At 49.5% G+C, this 21,964-nt stretch overlaps 1 protein-coding gene across 6 annotated transcripts in view; it reads left to right on the top strand.

Moving 5' to 3' along the window:
- Window positions 1-21,964, top strand: part of NSMF (NMDA receptor synaptonuclear signaling and neuronal migration factor) — a 47,390-nt gene that overhangs the window by 9,357 nt on the left and 16,069 nt on the right. For 2 of the 6 annotated variants that reach the window (XM_017835309.1, XM_017835308.1), the window contains exons 3-6: window positions 10,871-11,347; window positions 16,632-16,707; window positions 18,384-18,389; window positions 18,918-18,986. In XM_017835309.1, the coding sequence (XP_017690798.1) occupies window positions 10,871-11,347; window positions 16,632-16,707; window positions 18,384-18,389; window positions 18,918-18,986 (628 nt within the window). The remainder of the gene's footprint in view (window positions 1-10,870; window positions 11,348-16,631; window positions 16,708-18,383; window positions 18,390-18,917; window positions 18,987-21,964) is intronic. The other 4 variants (XM_017835305.1, XM_017835303.1, XM_017835307.1 and 1 more) reach the window with 2 other exon arrangements.

Here is a 21,964-nt window from a genome sequence, read left to right as displayed (position 1 = left end):
TGAGTTCTGCTTGATGGGCAAGAGAGCACAAGAGAAACTCACTCACTTCTAGCAGGGCTCTGTCTTCTCTATGAGGAAAGAAAATATTCTGCAGACAATACATTCATTAAAAAATCTATAGAAAATCTTGTGGAATCCATAGAAAATCCTATGTGAATAAGTAGCAGGTTGTTCTGTACTGTTGAACTGTTTTGCAGGGGATAAAGTTATTAAATAGAACGTGGTGTTATCATTTTAGGTAATTTCTGTGTGTGTTTAAACCTCTTGCTAAAAGAGCAAGCCCAGTCACACTAGTCTTTGGCAGGCAGCTGAATGAGTCCCTGCCTTTTTTCTTGGATCTCTTCTAATGACCTTCAAGTTGTCCTTGGCTGAGTTGTGCTAACACTGTGAATGGAAGGGCTCTAAAACAATGTACTGCAATTTTCTTGGATGTTTTTCAGGCATGAGGAGCTCCAGTGACACTTCACTTACAATATTTGGTCTAAGAACAGCCCGTGGTGGTAGGAAGGGAAGGGTGGGGAAAGGCTGGGGTTTGGTGCAGCTGAGATGAAGTGTCTGTGGGGCAGAGGAGGAAGGGAGGGTTGGGCAGACTGTGCAGAGACAGGCTGGCAGGAGCTTCCCAAGGTGGCAAAACCATCCTTCCATCGTGGCCATTTTTGCAGCTGTTCCTGTCAGCTGGAGTCTTTGCTGGTCCTTTTTTGCAGCCCCCCAGCCCAGTTTCCAACAGGGAGAAGTGTTGACTCCTGCTCCCTCTGTAATGCCCTCACAGAACCTGTGGGGTCCTGGCAGGGAACCTGATGGAGACAAGGGGGAATTGCAGATCTGTTCAGGTGCCTGAGGGCTGGGGAGCTCTGCTCAGGTCCAAGGAGCAGGAGCCTCTCTGCACTTACAAAGCTGTTGTTTACTCAGCCTTAGGGGTGCTCCTGGTTGCTTGTTCCTCATGGACTGTGGGTAAGGAGAACATGGAAATGGAGCTGATGTGTCTCCTGGATAATGTGTTGGGCTCCCCAGAGCAGCACTTCAGCCCTCTCTGTGCTTGTTACACATCCCTAAGCCCTCCAGGGAAGCCTTTTCACCCACTGCCCCTTGGTGTGTCAAGCTTGAGATTGTCTTGAATCCAAGTGAATTTAGTTGCCACAGGCAAGAATCAAGCTGTGAGAGGTACACATGGAAATACCACAATACTTATGGGATCCTCAAGTACTCACTTGGAAATAAAAAAAATCCCTAGAAATTACTCTAAATTCTAAAGAAGGGGAGGAGGGAGAATCGTCATTTTTAAGTCATCTTCTGAAATTCTGCAGTGTATAATTTAACACAGTCTGTAACACTTCTGTATAAATAACCATGGTAGGAAGGTTGCTATCCTATAAAATATGTTGAGAGTAGGAAATTTGGCTCCCTTTTATTCATCCCTATTTAGTCCAATCCCAGGGAAGTCATGTCTTTGCTTCCTGCAGAAATTCTGTCACAGGATCACAGCGCAAGTTTCTGAAGGCTTCACCTTTGGCTGGGCAGAGTGGTGGAGCTGTAGGATCAGCTGTCTGTTGTGCTTTTTGAGGAGCAGGAAGGTGGCAGAGCCATCAGTGGGACAGTGAAGGCTTAAATGGAGAAGGGAAGGGCAGGATCGTCCTCTTCTGTGCATCTGGGAGCTTGAACCCTCTTCTCTCCCTTCAGAGGGCAATCCTCATGGAGAAAATGGAGTGGGTGTGTCTCTTTGGGCTGTCAGTTCTTTTGGTGCTTTACCTGTTAATTCAGCCCCAGGAGACCCACCTGGGGGGAGATGGCAGGTGTGCAGATACTGCCCCAACTTGCTCTAGTTCTGCTACATTTTGTTCTCTGAGGATTGTTCGTTTTGGTCTAACTTTTTTCATCTTCAGAGTCCCTCGACTCCAAGGAAAGGAAATGGGCTAGTGGCTTTTGTATCCCTCATAAGATCATGTTCTACAACTGATCAAGGAGCTTGTTCTTCAGGGGTAACTTTTACACCCCAGAGTCTGTTTGTGGTGGCTCCTCTGGAGAGCTTGTGTGGCAGAATGTCTCTGAGAAATCGAGGAGTGGTAATGAAGAACTGCAGAGGGACTGTGTGGCAGCAGGACGGGCCAGCTGCCACAGCCAGGCATTTTAACCAGGGCTGAGTTATGTGCAAGGCTTTTTTACTTTCTGTTTTCAGTACAGTTGCAGTCAGTGTGTGCTCTCTGTGCTTGCTGGGGCAGTGGGTGTGGGATGAACAGCAGCAGGAGGTAGAGAGGTACTGTGGGGTGACATGGAGTGGGAAAAGGTGAGAGAGAACGTTTGTTGTTGGTTGTAACTTCTGACTCTTCCTGATGTGAGGCCCAGGAACTTCATGGCTCACAAATATTGTGTGACTATCCCTGTGCAACTCTTCAGTGTCTCACTGTGGAGGAGGTTTTTCCGGGTGACTGGGGAGGTACATTTACCTCTCCTCTTGCTTGGAGGTTACAGAAAGGATGATGGCAACACAGTTTTCTTCCCTTTGTTTCCCTTTTGGAACAGGGCATTTGCCTGGTGATGGGGTACAAGTACTGACAGAGGATGAAAAAATTCTCCCTTTGGGCTCACTGAGACTTTCCCCCCTGATCCTTAAGCTGTTTTGAGGAATTAGAAAAAAAAGGGAGTGTTGGATTCTGCTGCAGGTGACAGGACATGGATCTGTTGAGGGAGCTGGTGCTGAGGAGGTGATGGATCTCCTTCTCTCTTCCTGCCTCTATTCATTGCTGGCTTATTCATGCAGGCTGGAGGTCTGGGAGGGTTCCCACGAGGAACACTCTCCCGTGTTCAGTGTTCACTCTGACTGCAGGGCTGTTGCCAGAGTCCTTGCTGGCCTTTGTATCTTTCTGGTACCTTCCAAAGACTTTCCATCTTGTCTGGGGCATGGTTTTAGTGTAGGAGAAAAGGACTGAAATATTGTGGAAGTGTAAAAAGGCTGCAGAGAACAAAGCACAGAAGAAATAACCTCTCAAAGTGTCACCAGAGCTCATGGAATTTTAGACAGTTCCTTTCTCCCAGCTTAGATGTCAGATGCCCCACGCTGAGATAATGTTTTAGATTTTGTTATCTCCGTGTACTGACACTGTGAGAGGAAAAGGTAGCCAGGGCAGTGACATTAAAAAGGACAGCAAGCAGAGCCTTTGAGAAGCTGCCTCCTGCCTGGGGAAGCAGTGATGCATGCCAGTGAGCTGGGAGTCAGGCACAGTGATCCTTTGAGGAAAGAGAGGGAGCTGTGTGGGTTGTTTTCCTGTTACTTTTTTATCAGGCAGTTTCTGTTTTGCTCAGTGGGGTTGTTGGGAGGGAGCTGCTGCTGCTGGAGTGCAGGGCTGTGGGATGCAGCTCTGGGCTGCCCTGGGATTGACTGCTCTGGGCAGGATGAGCGGGAAAGGCTCTGGAAGCAAGAGAAAGGGAGAGATCCCAGCAGATATAAGGTATGGTTTGTGCTGCCACTGCTACCTTGCAGGTTTTGACCCAAATTTGATGTGATTCTTGCAACAACAGCTTGACTACTGGTTTGCATCAGTGCAAACCAAAGGAGTGTTTACCTGAAACTGGAAGACACTTCTTTTTAAGCTCATAAAAGATCATCACAGCTTTCCTTTGTTTTTGCATCGTGTTTCAGTCATCAGTGCAATGTGTAAGGAGAAGAGGGCACTTGTGAGCCAAATGGCAGTGGGTAGGGGTGGCAGGAACAAAACATGTTTACCCCTGTCCCAGGTGCAGAGCCTGCACTGGATCAACCCACTGTGTTTGCAGCCTGGGCTTTGGCTGCCTCTGAAGAGGCTGGGAGTGTGTGTGGAGGAGCAGCCACACACAGAGGAGCTTTCTGACGCTGCCAGAACTGGCCTGGGGCTGGAGAAACCTCGGTGTGAAGCCTTGCAGGTGCTTCAGGGTAAAGCAACCTGCAAGCTGTGCTTTTTGTGCCTCTGTGAAGTCAAGCTGGAGCTGTGCAGTGCTCTGAGGGACCTCTAGTTTGGCAGAGTTCAGACTGTGGAGCTGCCAGTGGAGCCTGGTGCAGGGTGAGCACCAAGGAGGCCTTTTTCTCTAGAGGGTGTTTGCCCTGTCCCCAGGATGGACCAGCAATGCACCTGGCCCTGCTCCCCGTGTGTCCCTGTGCTGATGAGGTGGAGGTGGCCTTGAGCAGTGGAGGTGGCCTTTCTGGAAGCAGAGGGGGCTGTAGGTGGCCTGAGCTCAGGACAGAGCAGGGATGTGAAATCTCATCTCTGTGGCTTTCAGGCCACTTCCAGCATAAGCCGGAGCAATTATGGTGTGGGTGTATCCTGAAATTTGCCATGGAATATGTTGTTGGCTTATAAAGGGAGTGAAAGCATAGGTCACAGTGTTGCCATGGAGATGCTGAGGCCAGTGATGGAGCTGCCACTTGCTCCTTTGGGTCGTGTCTCACAGGAACAATTTCATCTGTTCACATTAATGTTAGAGGCCAGAGTAAAAAGTTACTCACCTATGAGACACTGTGTCAATACTATCTGGAGTTTGTTTGTTTTCTAGGCCCATTTGAGCACAGAAGGCTAGTTGGAACCATTTTGTCATAGCTAAGTGACCTTGTGGTTTCTCAGAGCAGCTCCCTTACAGAAGCAGCCCTTGCCTCTTCCCTGTGGCTTTGCAGGGAAGTGTGTGACGTTCCTTCCTTGGGAGCAGTGGGGTTGTGGTGCCCAGTAAAGTCACAGCAGGGCTGTGGTCAGGATTTGGGTAACCCACAATGAACATTGTGCACATCGTTGTGCACAGCTCAAGAAAGACAAGGAGCTACTGGAGAGGGTCCAGCAGAGGCCACAAAGATATGAGGGGTTTGGAGCATCTCTCATACGAGGAGGGACTGCAGGAGCTGGGCCTGGCTAGTCTAGAGAAGAGAAGACTCAAATGGGATCTCATCATATCTCTCATATCTCTAAGGCAGGTGCCAAGAGGATGGTGCCAGACTCTGTTCAGTGGTGCCCAGCGACAGGACAAGAGCAGTGGCCATAAACTAAAACACAACTAAAACACCTCATTATGAGGAAGAACTTCTTACCACAGATGGTGGCAGAGCACTGGAACAGCTGCCCAGGGAGGGCAGGGAGTCTCCCTCTCTGGAGACATCCCAAACCCACCTGGATGTGTTCCTGTGTCACCTGCTCCAGGTGACTCTGCCTGGGCAGGGGGTTGGACTGGATGATCTCCAGAGATCCTTTCCAACCCCAGCTATTCTGGGATTCTGTTTATTCACTTGACTCTGAAGCTCCTGCACGGCTGAAATGCCACTGTGACCTTTTTTTCTTAATTGTCATGTCTCCATTTTTAGATTCCTGCCTCGTGCTTCAATATTTTGAACAAATTTCCCGTTTTTTCCCATGCCTGTTTCTTGGCTACATCTCAGCCCTGAGCCCAGCGAGGTGGGCTGCTGGGGGGTCCTGCTGGGGTACAGCAGCTTTGGGAAGGACTCGGTGGGAAGCTCTGCATTAGGGCTCTGATGAGGGAGGGGAGGAGCACACCCAGGGGTCAGGGACAGGCATGGGGCAGGTCTCAGAACTGAGACTGCAAGAGAAACTGCTCAGCTGTGCAGTTCGAATAGTTTTTATGGTTTTGCAGTGCCAGAGCACCTCTCTGCTCTCCTCACTGATCACCTGGACTCCTCCTGGTGTAAGATCAAACCAGCATTAACTTCATTCCTACTCCTCTGAGCAGTGCTGCAAGGCCATGAACTGCACACTCAAAATCTCTCCATTCATCTTCAGTGGCCAAGTCAGTTCTTTCTTTTAAAATTGGTACCGTAAACGTCAGGTCCAGAGAGATCCAGCTGAGGTGGAGCAGGGAAGAGAGAACTCTCACTCTGAAATTTATTTTGCTGAGATGACAGATGTTCTTTTAATAGGGTTTATCTGGATTCCCCTTTGCCACTTTGCTTCTGATGCTGGAGCGGAAGCTTTAAATCTAAGGTGCTTTAATCATCAGTTTAGCTGCTAAATGCAGGAATAAATTTGGTGCTTCTGTCTGTGCCTTTTGGCTATGTTCTGCCTTGATTTATAAACTTCTCATCCCACGGGGTTCCAAGGCAGTCTGCAGCAGAGGCGAGTTTGGCTCTGTGAGTTGTGGATGGGCATCAGTCAGCTGGGGCTGATCCCAGCCTGTTCCCTGCTCTGCAGAAACGTGGTGACAGCGAAAGAAAAACAGCCCAAGGCCTTTCACAGTTCCCTGGGTCAGAGCGAGTGCTCAGGTTAGAGTTACTGACTGAGAAAGGATGTATTGCAGTATCTAATAAGTGTCTAATTATTGGGAACTACATGTACTGAAAATATGGATTCTCTCTTTTCCAAGACACTGCCAGTTACCCAGCACAGATTGTCACTGCTGTCAGTGTCTTTGGTGATACATGTGCCCTGGGGAGTGTGGTGGGCAGTGCTGTGTGGAAGGTGAAGAAAGAAATGTCAGACAGGAGCAAGTGAGGCCAAAAAGACATGTGTTCAAGTAAATGACGAGGGGGGTGAGAAGTGGGTTGGCCCTCAGGACTGGACTGTTAAGCCCCTGGGCTCTGGACAGGCTGTTGGACTCGGCCCAGGTGGCAGGGAAGTGATGAAAATACCATTTGGATGTTTGGGCTCATGATCTACAGATCAAGCACGTTGGTCTCCTTCCCTTCATCTTGCTGTTAAGTGTCTCAGGCACGACAAATCCATGTAGAGCAGAAATCTAGATGAAAAGGAACCTGATTTGTCTGGTCCCAAGTAGCTTTGCAGCTGTGTGAGACAAAGGTGTTGCTGCTGAAGGCAAGTGGGGGAGCAGGGGCATTCCCAGGTCAGGTTCACTGGAGTGGCTGGAGAGGAGGGAGCTGTGCCAGGAGTCCCGAGTCACGCTGGCCTGGGCTGCTGTGGCAGTTGGATGGAGCAGCTGGGAGTGGGAGAAGTGACAAGAGCAATGTGACAATGAGATGAGGGGAGCAGCAGTCACCAGGCACAGGGTGTTAACAGCAGCCTGCTGCAGCTGACTCCCAGTCACTGCTGAACTCCCCTTGGTGTCCCTCTGTCTCACCACTCAACATCCCTGTGGCTCAGATCTAATTCAGCATTGATTCCTGGACCAGCCTGACTTCTTTCTTATCAGAAGCAAACTATTAACCTAAAATGCCACAGTGGAGGCAGGTGGCACCTGCATCCAATTCACTGCAAGCACAGAAAGGGTCACTGGTCTCATCTTGGGGCTGCCTGTTTGTGTGATTTCATGTATATGAGTACACAGACTTGCTCCTGAAATGGTGCAGGTTCAGTTTTAGCAGCCAATAATTCCTTATGATGGTTATTTGAACCTCTTTTCCTTCCATACTGGCTTTTTTCTGTAGATAAATTCCTTATTAACGACAAGTCTGGAACAAAGCTTCACATTCCCTTTGCATATGAAGTTCTTTCTTCAGTGTGTAGTTACTGAAGGTGCTAAATTGAATGAAAATGAAGAATTATTCAATTGTTTCACAAAAAGAAAACACATTGGTGTGCTGGCAGCCTTTTGTAGTGTAAATCATGAAAACTCCTACACAAGTACAAGTGAAAACACCTTGAGGAAGGGACAAGTAAGGTAGGAAGAAAGAATTGTCCTCACATTTTGCATGCTAGATCAGACAGGTAGTTGATGTCAAATATATCTGGTCAAGAATTGTAATGCTGCCAGGATTTCAGTAAAAAATCTGACTTTTACATGAAACCAGTCGTGTCCCACTTGCATGTCTGTAAATTTTATGGGGCTGAACAGACCTCAGTGCTTATAAAACAGAGACTGGAATTGGTCTCTTTGCACTTGTGATCATCACCGTTTCCAGACATACTGTGCTTTGGGGGCTTCATTTTTCCATTTAGCCACAGATCCCAGAGCTCAGGAGTTCTTGGATCTCTGAATTGTGCTGCTGTCAGTGTGTGAGGGAAGGTGACACTCCTGTGTGTTTGCTCTGAGGAGGCTGTACATCTTCCATCCTAGTATTAATTTCAGGAGGAGCAGGGGCAGCTGTCAGCCACGATTCTGTGGTGGTTGAGAAATCTGTAGCGTCACTGTGCCCACACAGATTAGTAAGTTTGACAAGTTGAGATGAGTACTGAGAACTGGCCTTTGTTTTTAATTTTAAAAATGGTGTGCTTGGCACAATTAGCCAGCACAGATCTTGGCAGATCTCGGAGAGTCGTTTGGTGGTGTTTTCCCAAGACACACCCACTCTAGAGCACGGTTAGTCTTGGAACTGGAGAGGATCTCAGGTGCTGGAGAGCAGATCCCCACGCCTGCTGCCCTTTGAGGTGTGAAATGTGGTTGGAGAGGCTTTGGAGCCTGTGGACACCTTCTGCACTGGTTGGTCTGTGACACTGTATCCTGCAGCTGGTAGGACTGGGTGGACAAGCTGCTGGTTTTTCTACTGGAATGGCCCTTGTTGTCCATCAGGCTTTCCTCCTGGAGCAGGTGCTGATGTCCACACCTGCCTTTCCTATTTTACCTTTATTTGGTAAAGGCAGACCACTGCCTGCCTTTCCTATTTTACTTGGACAGTATCAGTGAGGTGCATGACTCCTCACTACGTCTAGACGTGCATTTTTGACTTCATGTGAAGCCTGGAAAGACAGCATCTGCCACAAGTTCAACAGGCACAGCTCTTTCTTTAGGACTCCTGCAGTGTCTCCTCCTGGTCAGCTCCAGTATCCAGAGGCTGTGAGGTGTCACTAGGAGACAAATGAAATGAAACCTGAGTTGTGTCAGCTTGAGCAGTCCTGACAATCACTCCTTGAGCAGAGTGGCCAGAGACATATTTATCTCCTGGTGGTGCTGGAGGAAGTTGTGTCTCAAGCAGAAGAATGAGATAAGGGTGACACCCTGGACCAGCTCAGTTCTGGTCAGTCTCAGTTGCAAACACAGCAGGGGGAGAGGCCCTGGACAACCTGAGCCCAGTCCAGGATGGATTTCAGATTCAAAATGTGACAGTCTGCAGCTTGGGAAGGCTCTTCTGAGAGGGTCACAGGAGCCCTTCAAAGGCAGCAGAATGTGGCAGCAGTGAAAGGCCCATGCCACACTCATACACCACCAGTCTTGTCCTGAGATAAGATTTCTTCCTCCTTCATCTCTTCATGGCCAGTATCAAGGCAGCCAAGCCTCAAACTGTGGTTGAGTTCTTCCAGGTCATGACTGAGTAGCTCCTTAAATATCTACTGAAGTGAAGACTCGGGTTTTCCTTCTGTCTCTGTTTTAAGTGCTGCTGTCTGTGCTGGACACTAATGATTTCATTTTTTGGGGGTAGTAGTCACATGAATAATGCATTCCCTGCTGAGCCTTTTTGCCAGTCCCCTATTGCTGCTTCCCATCTGAAGGGAAGTGTAAGAGGTAATTAACAGCCACTTGAAAAAGGATTAGCAGGTGGGTGGGAGCTACTGTTGGGTTCATGCATGGAATTGCCATGGAAATGCTGAGATTTCCTGGCACTTCATCCAGTGTGTGGGCTCCAAAGATAGTTACACTCATGGGTCTCTCTCCTTTTTCGATCTTCCTACCCTACAAAGGGAGTGGCTGTGTTTTCCTCCAGGACAGCTTCCACTTCCACAGGCTGTGCTGTCACTGTCTGCACACACAGTGGGTGCTGGCCAGGGGTGCTGTGGGGAGCGGGTGCTGTGCTGCACCTCTCAGCTGAAGTCTTTCTGCGTTTCTTTCATCTCATGGAATCATTGAATATCCGAGTTGGAAGGGACCCACAAGGGTCATTGAGTCCAACTCCCTGGCCCTGCACAGGACACCCCAACAATCCCACCCTGTCCCTGAGAGTGTTGTCCAAATGCTTCTTGAACTCAGATAGGGTTGATGCTGTGCCCACTGCCCTGGGGAGCCTGTTCAGTGCCCAAGCACCCTCTGGGTGAAAATCCTTTACCTGAGATCCAACCTGACCCTGCCCTGCTGCAGCTCCAGGCCATTCCCTTGGGTCCTGTCACTGCTTACAGGGAGCAGAGATTGGAGCTGCCCCTCTGCTGCCCCTCAGGAGGATGTTGAAGACCCCAGTGAGGTCTCCCCTTAGTCTCCTCCAGCTGAACACCCCAAGTGCCCTCAGTGTCCTCCCCCGGCTTCAAATCAAGGCCCTTCCCCATCCTCGTTGCCTCCTTTGGACACTCTCTAATGGCTTCAGCTCTTCCTTCCATTGTGTCTCCCCAGACTGCCCCAATATTGCAGGGGAGGCCCCCCCAGGGCAGAGCAGAGCAGGACAAGCCCCTTCCTGGCCCGGCCGGCCATGCTGGGCCTGGTGCCCCCCAGGACAGGCTTGGCCCTCCTGGCTGCCAGGGCACTGCTGACTCAGGGCCAAGTGGCCACGCACCAGCACCCCCAGGTGCCTTTCTGCAGCCCTTCTCTCCAGCCTTTGGTTCCCTAGTCTGTACACACAGCCAGGATCAGTACCTGCCCTGTTGGCAGAAAATCAGGAGGAAAAAAACCCAAACCCTTTCCCAGTGTTCTAAAAGAACTTGATGCGTAAAACAGAGTTTGGCACCTGGAGAGGTTTGTGCTGATCCTTATCCTGCAGACTGTGACCAGCTCAGAACCCACTGGAGCAGAAGGGGTTGCAGCTGAACCAGGGCTGTCTTGCATGGGAGCATTTTCAGGCTGTGCAATAAGACCTGCATTGGTGGCCACACATGCTTAAAACATTGGGCCTATTTGTGAGAAATGTCTCTCATTTCAGTGCCAGCTCTGGAGGTTTAGAAGGCAGCAGTGGGCACACATTCATCTGAAACGGTTCCTGGGGGAACCTGCTGTATTTCTCTCCTTGCTCCCCTTTCTGCAGCAGTAGCAAAGAGCCTCGTGAATTTGAATCTGGGGTGTTTTGGTTTTAAGGAGCACGCGCCTTTTGTTTCAGATCACCTGTTAGCAGACTCCTACATCGGGCAGGAGGACTCCCCTGAGCTGCAGCAGGCGGCGCAGAACAAGCGCAGGCTCTCGGTCATCTCGGACGGCAAGTTTGAGAGGAGCTTCGAGGAGCAGGCGGAGAAGATCCCGAGCGAGGCAGCCAAGCCACGGGTGTACACGATCTCCGGCGAGAGGCCGATGCTGTCGGACCACGAGAACGGCAGCATGGAGCTGGTGGTGATGAAGGGGGCTGCCCAGGACGAGTGTCACCACGGCCACCACGGGCACGGCGCCGGCGGCTCCCACGGCGTCAGCAGGCACTGCAAGGCCTGGCCAGGCAGCCGCCAGGGCTCCAAGGAGTGCCCAAACTGCACCCGCCTGGCTGCCCCTTCCCAGCAATCCTTTGACCTGGAGCAGCATCCGCCCAGCGAGACTGGGTGGCACAGGAAGAGGCTGGAGAGGATGTACAGTGTCGATAGAGTGTCTGGTAAGTGAGGGGTGAGTGTTGGGTGCTGGAGGGACACAAAGGGTGACACCATCTGATCCCAGCACGGAGGGTTTGTTACCACATGCCTGGAGTTGGGCCCTGTAGCATTTCACTTTTGGCACCTTGCTGGTACCATCACAGAATCCCAGAATATTCTGAGTTGGAAGGGACCTACAAGGATCAGCGAGTCCAACCCTCAGCCCTGCACAGGCCCATCCCCAAGGGTCACACCCTGTGCCCCAGAGGATCATCCAAACTCTCCTGGAGCTCTGGCAGCCTTGGGGCTGTGCCCACTGCCCTGGGGAGCCTGGTCAGTGCCAACCACCCTCTGGGGGAAGAACCTTTTCCTGAGATCCAACCTGACCCTGCCCTGGCACAGCTCCAGCCATTCCCTGGGTGCTGTCCCTGGTCCCCCCAGAGCAGAGCTCAGGGCCAACCCCTCCTCTGCCCCTCCCCAGGAAGCTGGAACTGCCATGAGCTCTCCCCTCTGTCTTCTCCAGCTGAACACCCCAGGTGCCCTCAGTGTCCTCACATGGCTTCAAATCAAGGCCCTGCACCAGCATTCCTGGAAAGGGATTTTCAGAGAAGGAGTCTGAAATAAGCTGAGCTCAGCTAGGGGCCAGCTGTCCAAGCTCTGCTGTCTCTCCTTCCAGCTGGTGAGCAGCAGCTGAGCTGGGTGGTTTTCACGACACCTTCGTGCAGCTCAGTGAGGGTGAGCTCTGTGGGCTCTCTTTCTGTGGAAGGAAGAGCAAGAGAGGAGGGGCTGTCTCTGAGTACCTTCATCCCTGCTCATCCCAGAGCAGGACTCTCTCTGCCTCATGCTGGGCAGGGGAAATCTTTGTGAATGTGCCACAGTGCTCTGCAGGACCCTCAGCTCAGGTTACAGTGTTCTGCACTTTGGTGGGTCCCCCAGAACGCTCATCTGTGTGGCTGGAAGCATTTTAACAGGGTAACCCGTGTACTGCCACCTCATGGGCTTCCCATAAATTCAGCAGATAGCACAGTATTGAACTTTCTTCCCTGCTCACTATCCATTTGCTCAGTGTTCTCAGGGAATAGGGCTTGTAATTATTCAATTACATTAAAGAAATCCCTGGCTGTCTTTAAAAACTGAGCCATTAATCAAATATATGTCACAGTCTGTGTGCTTTGAATTATAAACTAGTGCACAGTCCATCTTTGCCTGTATGTGGCTGGCAAAGAGTCTGACCTAATTTGTCTGATTTTTTCTGTAAACACACATCCAGGCTTTTAGAGCAGAGAGTCAAGCCAGGAAAGGTCCAGGTTTTCTCCTGGAGAAGAAATTGAGTATAAGGACTGTGGAGATCAATCTGTCCAGCTTTCCTGTGTTCATAGTTTCCTAGTAAATAACATAGTGATGTCTACTACAGGTAAGATCACCAAAGTTTGGGTTCTGGACCATACTTTCATGCTTAGATCCTTGAAATTATGTGACTAAATTAATATATGGCCTAAAACTGAAGAATAGTAGTGAAAAAATAGGTGATTATCAAATGTGCAGAACAACTACAGTCCCATGGAATCCTGTACATGGTTTTTAAGCATTATTCCCTCTGTTCCCTGGGATATTTTGGGCTTCACATCAGACACTGCATGTGCAAGTTTGCACTTTATTATTTTTATTGCTAAAGTGCAAGAAAAGGAATGATAAGAGTTTTTCTGTGTGGAAACTTTTTAGGGTTTTATGATCATGTGTGTTTTCCTTGTTAAAAAGATGGCTCTGCATGTGGTGACAGAGCCAGAAAGCTTGTCTTAGGTCAGGAAAAGAAAGTATTTTCAGGAAAGTAGATCCCAACCCCAGGGACTTGGAGGTCAGGGTGCTGAGTTGACTTGGTTGCAGCCTCATGATGTGTACTGAATTAAGAAAAGGAAGATTTCCTGGCCTAGTGCTGGTGGGTTTGTGTTGAAATCTCTCCTGATGTCATGGTTTAACTCTGGCCTCAGCAGCTGCTCAGTCACTGCCCCGGTGGGGTGGGGAAGGGTGAAGGTGAGAAAACTTGTGGGCTGAGATAAAGACAGTTTAGGTAAAGCAAATGAAGCAAAATAAGGAATTAATTCCCCATTCCCCATGGGCAGGGATGCTCAGTGATAACAAAACATCCCAGTATTATCAACACTGTTTTCAGAGAATCAGGGAATGGTTTGGGTTGGAAGGGACCTTAAAGCTCATCTCATTCCACCCCTGCCATGGGCAGGGACACCTTCCACCAGCCCAGGTTGCTCCAAGCCCCATCCAGCCTGGCTGGATTTCAGTACAAATTTCAGTACAAATCCAAAGCACAGCCCCATACCACCTACTGTGAGGAAAATTAACTTCATCCCATCCCAAACTAGCACATCTGAACAAATCAAAATTGCACTGTGCACTGTGGGACTGAAGCAGGTTACTTGATGCAGAACCAAAGGAAAGCTCCACATCACTAATGGAGGGGTTTGACTCCTCATAGCTGGACCTAAACTGCTCAGTTTGCTGGAAAATGTGTCCTGGCAAGTCCTGCAGGGAGATGCCATGTCCTGTTTCTGGGCCTTGGAGTTTAGTATCTGTTTTTAACTAGGCAGCAGTTTTTGCTGGGGCCAGTTACCAACGTGAAATGGAGATCTGTCTTTCTGAATACATACCAAGAGCAGTTACTTAAATGGGAACAAAGTGGGCCAGTGGATGCCTCCAAGAGTAGTTTGTGTTTCATACAAACAGGCAGCAGCTCCCCTTGGTGATTCTCTCAAGCCCCTGAGTTGTGGCACGTGTGGCTGCACAGGCAGGGCTGTGTCTCCGAGCCCAAATCCCATCACAGCACTGGCATCGTGGAAGGAAATTTTCCTCAGCTTGGTCTCATTTGCGCTCTGTACCCAAGTGCTGTCCCTCAGAGAGAACCAGAGAACTGAGCAGCACGAGTGGCACAGGCTGCAAGAAGAATTCCCTGGCATGTCCTTCATGCCTGGCTAGCAGGAAAGGGGAGCAGAGAAGAGGGGAGATGGGGGAGAGGCTGATTTCCCCAGAGGCTCACCCTGCAGTGCTGCTGCTCTGTTTGGATTTACGTGACGTGCTGCTGCCAACCAACACTCATGGCAGCCAGGCCTGACTGGCATCATTTAGTATGGATTTTGATGCTGAGTTTACACCATTCCAGGGAAGCACAAGCTGTCATCTCCTGGGCTGCTCCCAGCATCTCTCCCAGACACATCCACTCATGGATCCACATCCACCATGGACAGTGGTGCTGGGATTTGGGTGCAGTGGCTGGAGATGCTGATTGTGGTGCTGGTGTTCCTCCAGTCTCACCAAGGCCATGGCCCCTCAACTGTGTAATCACAGTTGATGCAACATGAAAGGAGAACAAGCTGCTCTGCCTGGCCAAAAAGGAGTTTGCTGCCTGCAAACTCCTGGCAGCAACAGCCATACCCATAGTCTGAATTTTAATTCAGTGGGTGAGCTCTGGAGCTGAGCTGTGCTGCCTAGTCCCCACCTGTGTGCTCCTCTGCTGCTGTTCTACCTCTGGCTGGTAAAGAGACACCTCTGAAGGGTCCCAAATCCTTAATTCTCCATTGAGTGCTGTGTGTAGGACAGGGATATCCTTCCTGTATTGACTCCTGTCTGGGAGAAAAGGAGGGGAGTCTCCCAGGGATGGTCCAGGCAAAGGCTCCTAAGGAAATTAGCTGTTGTTCATAAGCTTTGCTTTGAACCAAAGCTAGTGGCTTAAAAGCTGTAAAATACATCAAGAGATGTCAGTTCTTTGAGATGTGTAGCCCCTGAGAAGTCTGTACAGAATTGTTGGCTAAAAAGGAATTTGTACAACTTCTCCTTCACCACTTCTGTGGGTTTGAGACTTCAAACAAGTAATTTCTTTACAGTCTGAGTTGTTCTACATTGCTTCTCTGTGTTTTGGAGGAGAGCAGACTTAGGGACTGCATCACAAGTCTTTACCATACTGGAATGCAGCTTTCATTTAACATATATATTTCCTTAGGGTGCCTTTAAACAGGACTTGATGTAAACTCTTAGCTGAGAAGGAGTGTTTGGTACAGCTTTCTATAGATTTCTGGGAAGCTTCACTTCAAAGGAACTCTCCCCAGTTGCAGTTAGCAGTTTTTGCATCTGTGACTGCAGCCACTTTTTGTACTTTCAGGGAGTAGCAGGGTCAGTCTGTAATATATGATGATCTGTAAGATAGCTGGTCTGTAGGAATTATGTCTGCAGTGGACATGTGAGCTTTGACTGGGTCTGAGCTGATGAAAGTGAGCTAAAAAACACCTCGACAATGCCAGAATATTAATGGCTAAGATGCCACAGTTGCAAATGATCTGAAAACTTGAATGCCTGAAGCAACACCAACATGTGGCAAGGCATTGGGCAAGGAAGCCACAAAATTGGGAGTGAAGCAAGATGAAAAATCAGGTAGCCCCAAGTCCCAGGAATCCAGTCCACTGAGATCTCTCAAGTCTTGTGTCAGTGCATTTCAATCCCCCTCTGATTTTCCTCCTGCCTGACTCCAGGCTGAGAGTTCTCAGGGACAGGTTCCTCCTCCTGGGCACCACCATCCCACACATGTAATTAGTGACTTATTTTCCTGCCTGCTTTTGGTCTTAGTGATCATTCTGTGAAGATGGTGCAGTGTCCTGGTGCCCTGGAATTAGGAAATAATCCACAGCTGGTTTTGGCAGGGCAGTTTACAAACAGAGGTGACCAAGTCAGCCCAGTTACCTGCGGATTTATAGCTGATGGGCAGCTTGACTTCCAAACCAGATGAACTGCTGAGGGCAAGGTCACCAGGAGCAGGTGTGTGAAGGGTTTATTGGAACTTCAGTGGCACCAAAAGAGATCTCAGGCTCACAGTTCTCAGGAGAGGCTTCTACCAGAGGCTATATCAGAAAGAACTGGAGGAATGGGACATTTCAAATTAACGGTATAAAGGAAAAAGCAGAGACTGGAAAATGCTTTTAATGAAAAATGTTTCTTTCCGCTGTTGTTTTTTTTTTTTTTTTTCCCAGTTCAAATGTCACTTCTGTAATTCCTGGATTACTCTAATCTTCTGTACTTAGGATAGAGCTTTTATTCTTCATTTAGTAGCCTGATAGACAGGCTTAGCACCAATTTACAGAGCACTGGGTGGCAGTGTGCATATATATGAGGAGGATGAGACTCCTGCTCAGTACAGGGCAGGATGCTGAAAGAAAAAGTCGTAAGAGAAAGAGCTTGGGAAGTCTGACGGTCTGAAGGACGTCTGTGCCCTCTGGATGCTCAGGCTTTGCTCTCTGTCTCTTCCAGATGATGTCCCCATCCGAACCTGGTTCCCAAAGGAGAACCTCTTCAGTTTTCACACCGCTACTACAACTATGCAAGCGTAAGTGAAACCCTTTTTGTGTGGATCTCAGAGCCCACAGCCTGCTCAGAGCTGTGTCTGAGAGCCTCCAGTTGTGTGTTTGGCATCACAGTCCAGGGGTGAGAGAGAGAGAAACTTGTCTCTTATTGATTTTTTTCCACTGATTAGTTTTTTCCTATTGTTCTCATTTATTTGGTTTTACCACCTTTAACTCCTTGGGCTACTCAGTTCTCTGTGCTTCCCTTGTTTTGTCTGTGACACTGCCCTGGCCCTGGCTGCCATGCAGAGGGAGGGTCCTCTGGGAGCACCAGCTGAGACCCTCCATCACTTCCTTCTGCTGCACCCACTTCCCCGAGGGAAGGTTATTCCAGGTTTTCCCTGCATTGCTCATTCCAGAGACATCCCCTTCCTATGGGATAAGATGTAGCCCTGCAGTTCTGCACTGGTCTGGTCGTATGAAGAAGTTATCACTAAAATCCCTGCAAAGTATGATGGGATGTGAGTTGGAAGAGCCTGTCCCTCCACACTCCATGCAGGATTTGGTGCCCCTGGTTTTTTTGCATTGGGAGGAGACAGTTCTCAAAGGGCTGAAGGGAGAAAGGAAAGCCTCATTTCCAGGTTGTACTCAACTTGTCAGGAAGTTTTGTCTTCCTGGCTTCAGTTATTTCCTACCTGACTGGAAAGCCAAGGCAAGCAGTGAGGAAAATGAGACAATGTCCTGCCTTCCAAGGCCCTTCTCCAGCCTTGTCACTTTTTCCCCTGTGTGCTTCTTCCAATGTCTGGGACTCCCTCAGCTCTCCTGCTCTCCCTGTTTTCTTCTTGTCTAATCTGGTGTCCTTTTTGTAATCTGTTTCTCTCATATTTCTTCTTTCCCTCATGCTTTTCCCTTCTCAAATCCTGAAAAGGGGCTGATTGTTGATCTTGAGATAACTCAGACTGGATCAGACCTGTAAGGATTGCTGCAGGGAGGGATGGATCCAACATTGAGGGGCAGAGTAGCTGCATTCCCCAGAAAAAAACTCTTTAAAAATGTTGGCTGGGAACAGTTAATGGTGTTTTACTGTTCTGATCTGACCCACAAACCATGCACAAAACCAGCACATTGCCTTTGGGCACATCCTTTGCTCTCTGAATGCAAATTTGCTGGGCAGAAGATTTGTTGCAGGATGATGGCCCATGGCAGGGCTTACAGGGCTTGAAGGCCAAAGATTTGGGGAATGGTGTCCTAAGGAAACCCTTGAGGAGCACAATGCCCTTGGTTACCATTTCTGGAGGTTCTGTGCTGCCTCCAGAAACTGCACAGAAACATCTCCAGAAGTTCAGGGCACCTCCCTGAGGTGTTGGGGTGGCTCCCCAGGTATCCCTGGGCTCTGCTCCAGTGTTGTCCCTGCTCCAGAAGCCTGTGGAGGTGCACCCTGATGGGCCACATCCAGCTCTTGTACATCTGCATTTTCTCTGGGTCTGCGTCGAGCTCACTTGGCATCCAGGCCACATGTCAGCGCTGCCCCAGGGAGGATAAAGCTCTGTCAAGTTGGAGTTCTCACCACTGAGAAGTGTTTAATTTCAAAAGCAATTTCCTTCCACCTAACAAGAAGTATTCCTTCTGGAGTGAGAATTCCCTCAGAACGCTGGCTGGGGCTGAGCACTAACGAATTCCTCTTCTCTTTCTTTTTCCCTGCGTCTCCTGGAATCTGTAGCATCTCGTAAGTATAATCTTCAGTTTTTATTTCCTTGTCTGTTGGTGTCCTGGATAAACTCTCCTTTCCTCTCCTCTCCTGTCCATCACATCCACTCATGCTTTCCCTGTGCCAGGGGCTGTCTCAGCTGGCAGGAGGTTAGGTGGCTACACCTGTAGGCCTACATGGATCACACCACAACCGTCCCATCTTCGAGGTGCAGACCCCAGTTGTTGGCACACTTTTATCCCTCTCAGTCCTGGTGTGCAGAGGGGCTGTGTCTGCAGCTCCCAGGTCCATTCTCTGTAGCAGGGATGGGGCTGCTCAGCCCTGGTCTTTGGGCCACGCTCTGATCTTTGCTTGTCCAGCCCCTGCCCTGGGGATTGAGGAGCTGTGGTTTGGTGAGTGCTCTGCCTGGCCCTGCCCTGCACTCAGGGCTGTCCATCCCTGGGCAGCACAGTCTCTGTTGTCTGCTGAGAGCTTTCCTGTCTGTGTTCCGTGTCCTCTGCAGTTCAAAGCTGTGGAGTTGGTTAATGGCTTGAAATGGTTTCCCAGGGCGTTCAGGGGCTACGCAGAGAGGAAGAGACGGAAACGGGAGAATGATTCCGCAGCTGTTATCCAGAGGTAGGGCCCCTTCCCTCCCGGAGCTGTGACCCTGCCTGGTGTTGCATGGGCCCTTTGGGTGTCAGCAGTGAACCCTGATGGCATTGGCTGTGTCCCTGTCTGTGTGCTGTCCATAGGGACACTGGCAGGGGCCATGTAGGAACTGTGGAGGTGAAGAGCTGATCTCCATCTTCTTAAAGAACACTGTCAAGTTTCTTATAACATTCGAAATATAATATACATGATCTGTGTCTCAGGCAGAAAAATTAAAAAAATTAAAGGTGCATTTCCCAGCCTTCTCCCAAATACTTGGAATTTTATGTCATTATACAATGGTTTGGGTTGGAAGGGACCTTAAACATCATCTACTTCCAACTCCTCTGCCATGGGCAGGATTTGGTTGAGGTTAGCTGAATACTTTTATGTGCTGCTGCTGCATCTACAAATGCACCTCAAAAATCTGAAACTTAGGCAAAATTAGCATCTCTAGTGACAAGAAGCCTGTTTTTTAATCTTTTTTTTTTCAATAATAGGGAAAAAAGGGGGATGGGGACTGATTCCTTTTCCATGTATTACACAGAGGCCTGATTTCCCTCTGCAGCCTCCTATGGCACATCACTTACCCACAGTGGGAATCAGAACTAGTTTGTTTTTTTAAATGTGCCAAGGCTCGTGTATTTTGGCAGCCTACTAAAAAGGGTAACACAGTGTTTGTGTCATTGCTTAAAAACTGCCATGATGACTTCACTGCTCAAAACCAAGTGGGAGAAAAACATCAGGTTTTTTTATCTGGGAAATTGCCAGGCAGACTTTTTTTTTAGCGGCTGAAGGGTGGTGTGTTTTTTTAAAACAAGAATGAAGAGAAATAAAAATCAGTACTAAAGAGGCTCTCAACAAATAGACAGTGGATCTTTAAAAAGAGGGAGATTTCTCAGAATCTGGAAGACAGAGGCAAGTCTTGGTGAGGAAGTGGCTTGTTCATGTGGGCTGTGAGTCCAGCAGCAGGAGCTGTGTGCCTTGGTGGTGCTGTGTGGTGAGGGCAGAGGATGGAGTCACCTCATCCTTGTGTTGGGTGGCCAGGATGTCCCTTCACCTCCTGCACTGAAGGTCCAGGCAGGGCTGCACAGCAGGAGCACATCTGTGTTTATCATGTCCCAAAGAGGAGGGAGGACAGCAGTGATGAGATGTTGGCTGGGCCATGTGCAAGCAGACCCTGCCCAGTTACAAGGACTGCTGGCAGTGTTCAGCTCCCTTCTCCAGGGAGTGAGGCAGACCCCAGCCCCACCTCACTTCTGGGTGCTTGTTGTGCAGCCTGTCATGGCCTCGGGGGGTTTGGGGTTCAGTTGTTGTTGCCCAACCCCTTCAGTCCTTGACCCTGGGAGGCTGGTTTGTGTGGCCTGGCACACAGGGAAGGCTCTGGTGCCCAGGGAGGCTGGAGTGCATGGCATGGCACCCAGGGATGCCCAGAGTGAACCGTGTGCCTGCTGCAGGAGCAGCCAGGGAGGGGAACGGGAGAGCTGCTGCCAGGAGTGTGGGTAGAGAAAAGGCTTCTCTGCACAGTGTGGTGACCCACTGTGGGCAGAGCTGCAGGGTGTGGAGTGAGGCTGTGGTGTTTTGGAGGCCCTCTGGCTGGGATGGAGACCCTGGAGGGATACCTGGGATGGAGACCCTGGAGGTGCCATGGGGTCGTGCCCGTCAGGCAAACTGGAGCCTGTCAGGAGGAGCACTGGTCAGAAAAGGGAGTAACAAGGAGATTTTGTCACTGAAACTTGAGGATTGCTGGTTGTGTTGTGATGGGTGAAGAGATCTTGCAAGTGATCAAGTGACACAGGGGTTTTTGGTGCAGTTGCAGGAGCCAGGCAGGAAGGCTGGGCAGGTTTATGGAGCCCCACTGCTCACAGAGCAGGTTGCACCTTCCCCAGAGCCAGTCCTGCCGTGCTGGACTGACATGCACGTACAGAGGGGTCTGAGGACCCAGACAGCTGCAAAAAGCCCTCAGAAGGATCTGGATGCCCACAGGATGCCCACATTAGGAGTCAGTCCCAGGCTTGCACCTCCTTTCCAAAGTGCTGTTTTTTCTAGAAGAGACGAGAAGGAGCAAAAGTTCTTCATCCCATGCTCTGAGCGTTTAGTGTGGTGGTTAACCCTGAGCAGCTGGACTCTCCCTGAGCTGCTCTGAGCAGTATTTAGGTCTCTCAAGGGAGAGCCCAAGCTGTCTAGGCAGCTGGGAGCAGCGTTCTTCTGTGGGAAACACTGATTTACCCCTCTGCCCTCAGGGTCTGAAGAATCTCCTCTGTGGAGAGGACAACTGAGCCTTTAACAAAAAAGGGGATTTCACTCCAAAATACCAAAAGCCCAAAGGATGTAACAGTGGCCTTGGCAGTTAACATTGGTGCTCAGTGTCTGGTTTGGTCTTGGGCTCACAGTGGACCACAAAGATTTTCATTCTGATGAGTTATAACATATATCTAAGACTTTTTCTTTGTGTAAAGCGCAGCCCTGGTTCCCTTAAAATGTTGTATTTATTTGGATTTGAATCTAATGCACAGTAGGACAGACCCCACTATCAGTCATGGTGCACCCCAGAAGGCTTTGTGTGTTGAGCCAGCTCAGATGTGTCAGTAGATGTGTCTAAAGGGGTAGTTTTCTGATCCACAGCAGTGACTCTTCATGTACTCAATTACAGATATAATAAATCTTTGGAAAACATTAATAGCCCAAGTGCAGATGGAAATTTGGCATGAAATCATGTTGCTTCCAGCTGCTAGTTTTCCTTCTCGAGCTGCTGAATTTGGATCCTGATGACAACAAGGGATCCAGGGCCTAAGTGGGGAAGTGCAGAGGGTGATGTGGGTTAAGTGCTCTCCCACAAGGACTGTGTTTGTGTGGATCTCCCTGTACAGGAGCAGAGGAATCCAAATTTCTCTGAACAACTTCACACTGGTGCTGGAAGTGTCTCCTGGTACAGTGCTAAAGCATCTGCATGGTTGTAACATGTC

Source organism: Lepidothrix coronata, unplaced genomic scaffold (genome assembly GCF_001604755.1).
Source record: "Lepidothrix coronata isolate B3197 unplaced genomic scaffold, Lepidothrix_coronata-1.0 Scaffold254, whole genome shotgun sequence".
Taxonomy (NCBI): Eukaryota; Metazoa; Chordata; class Aves; order Passeriformes; family Pipridae; genus Lepidothrix; species Lepidothrix coronata.
The sequence above is the reverse complement of the archived record's forward strand: the minus strand, read 5'-3'. Positions and strand labels throughout refer to the sequence as shown.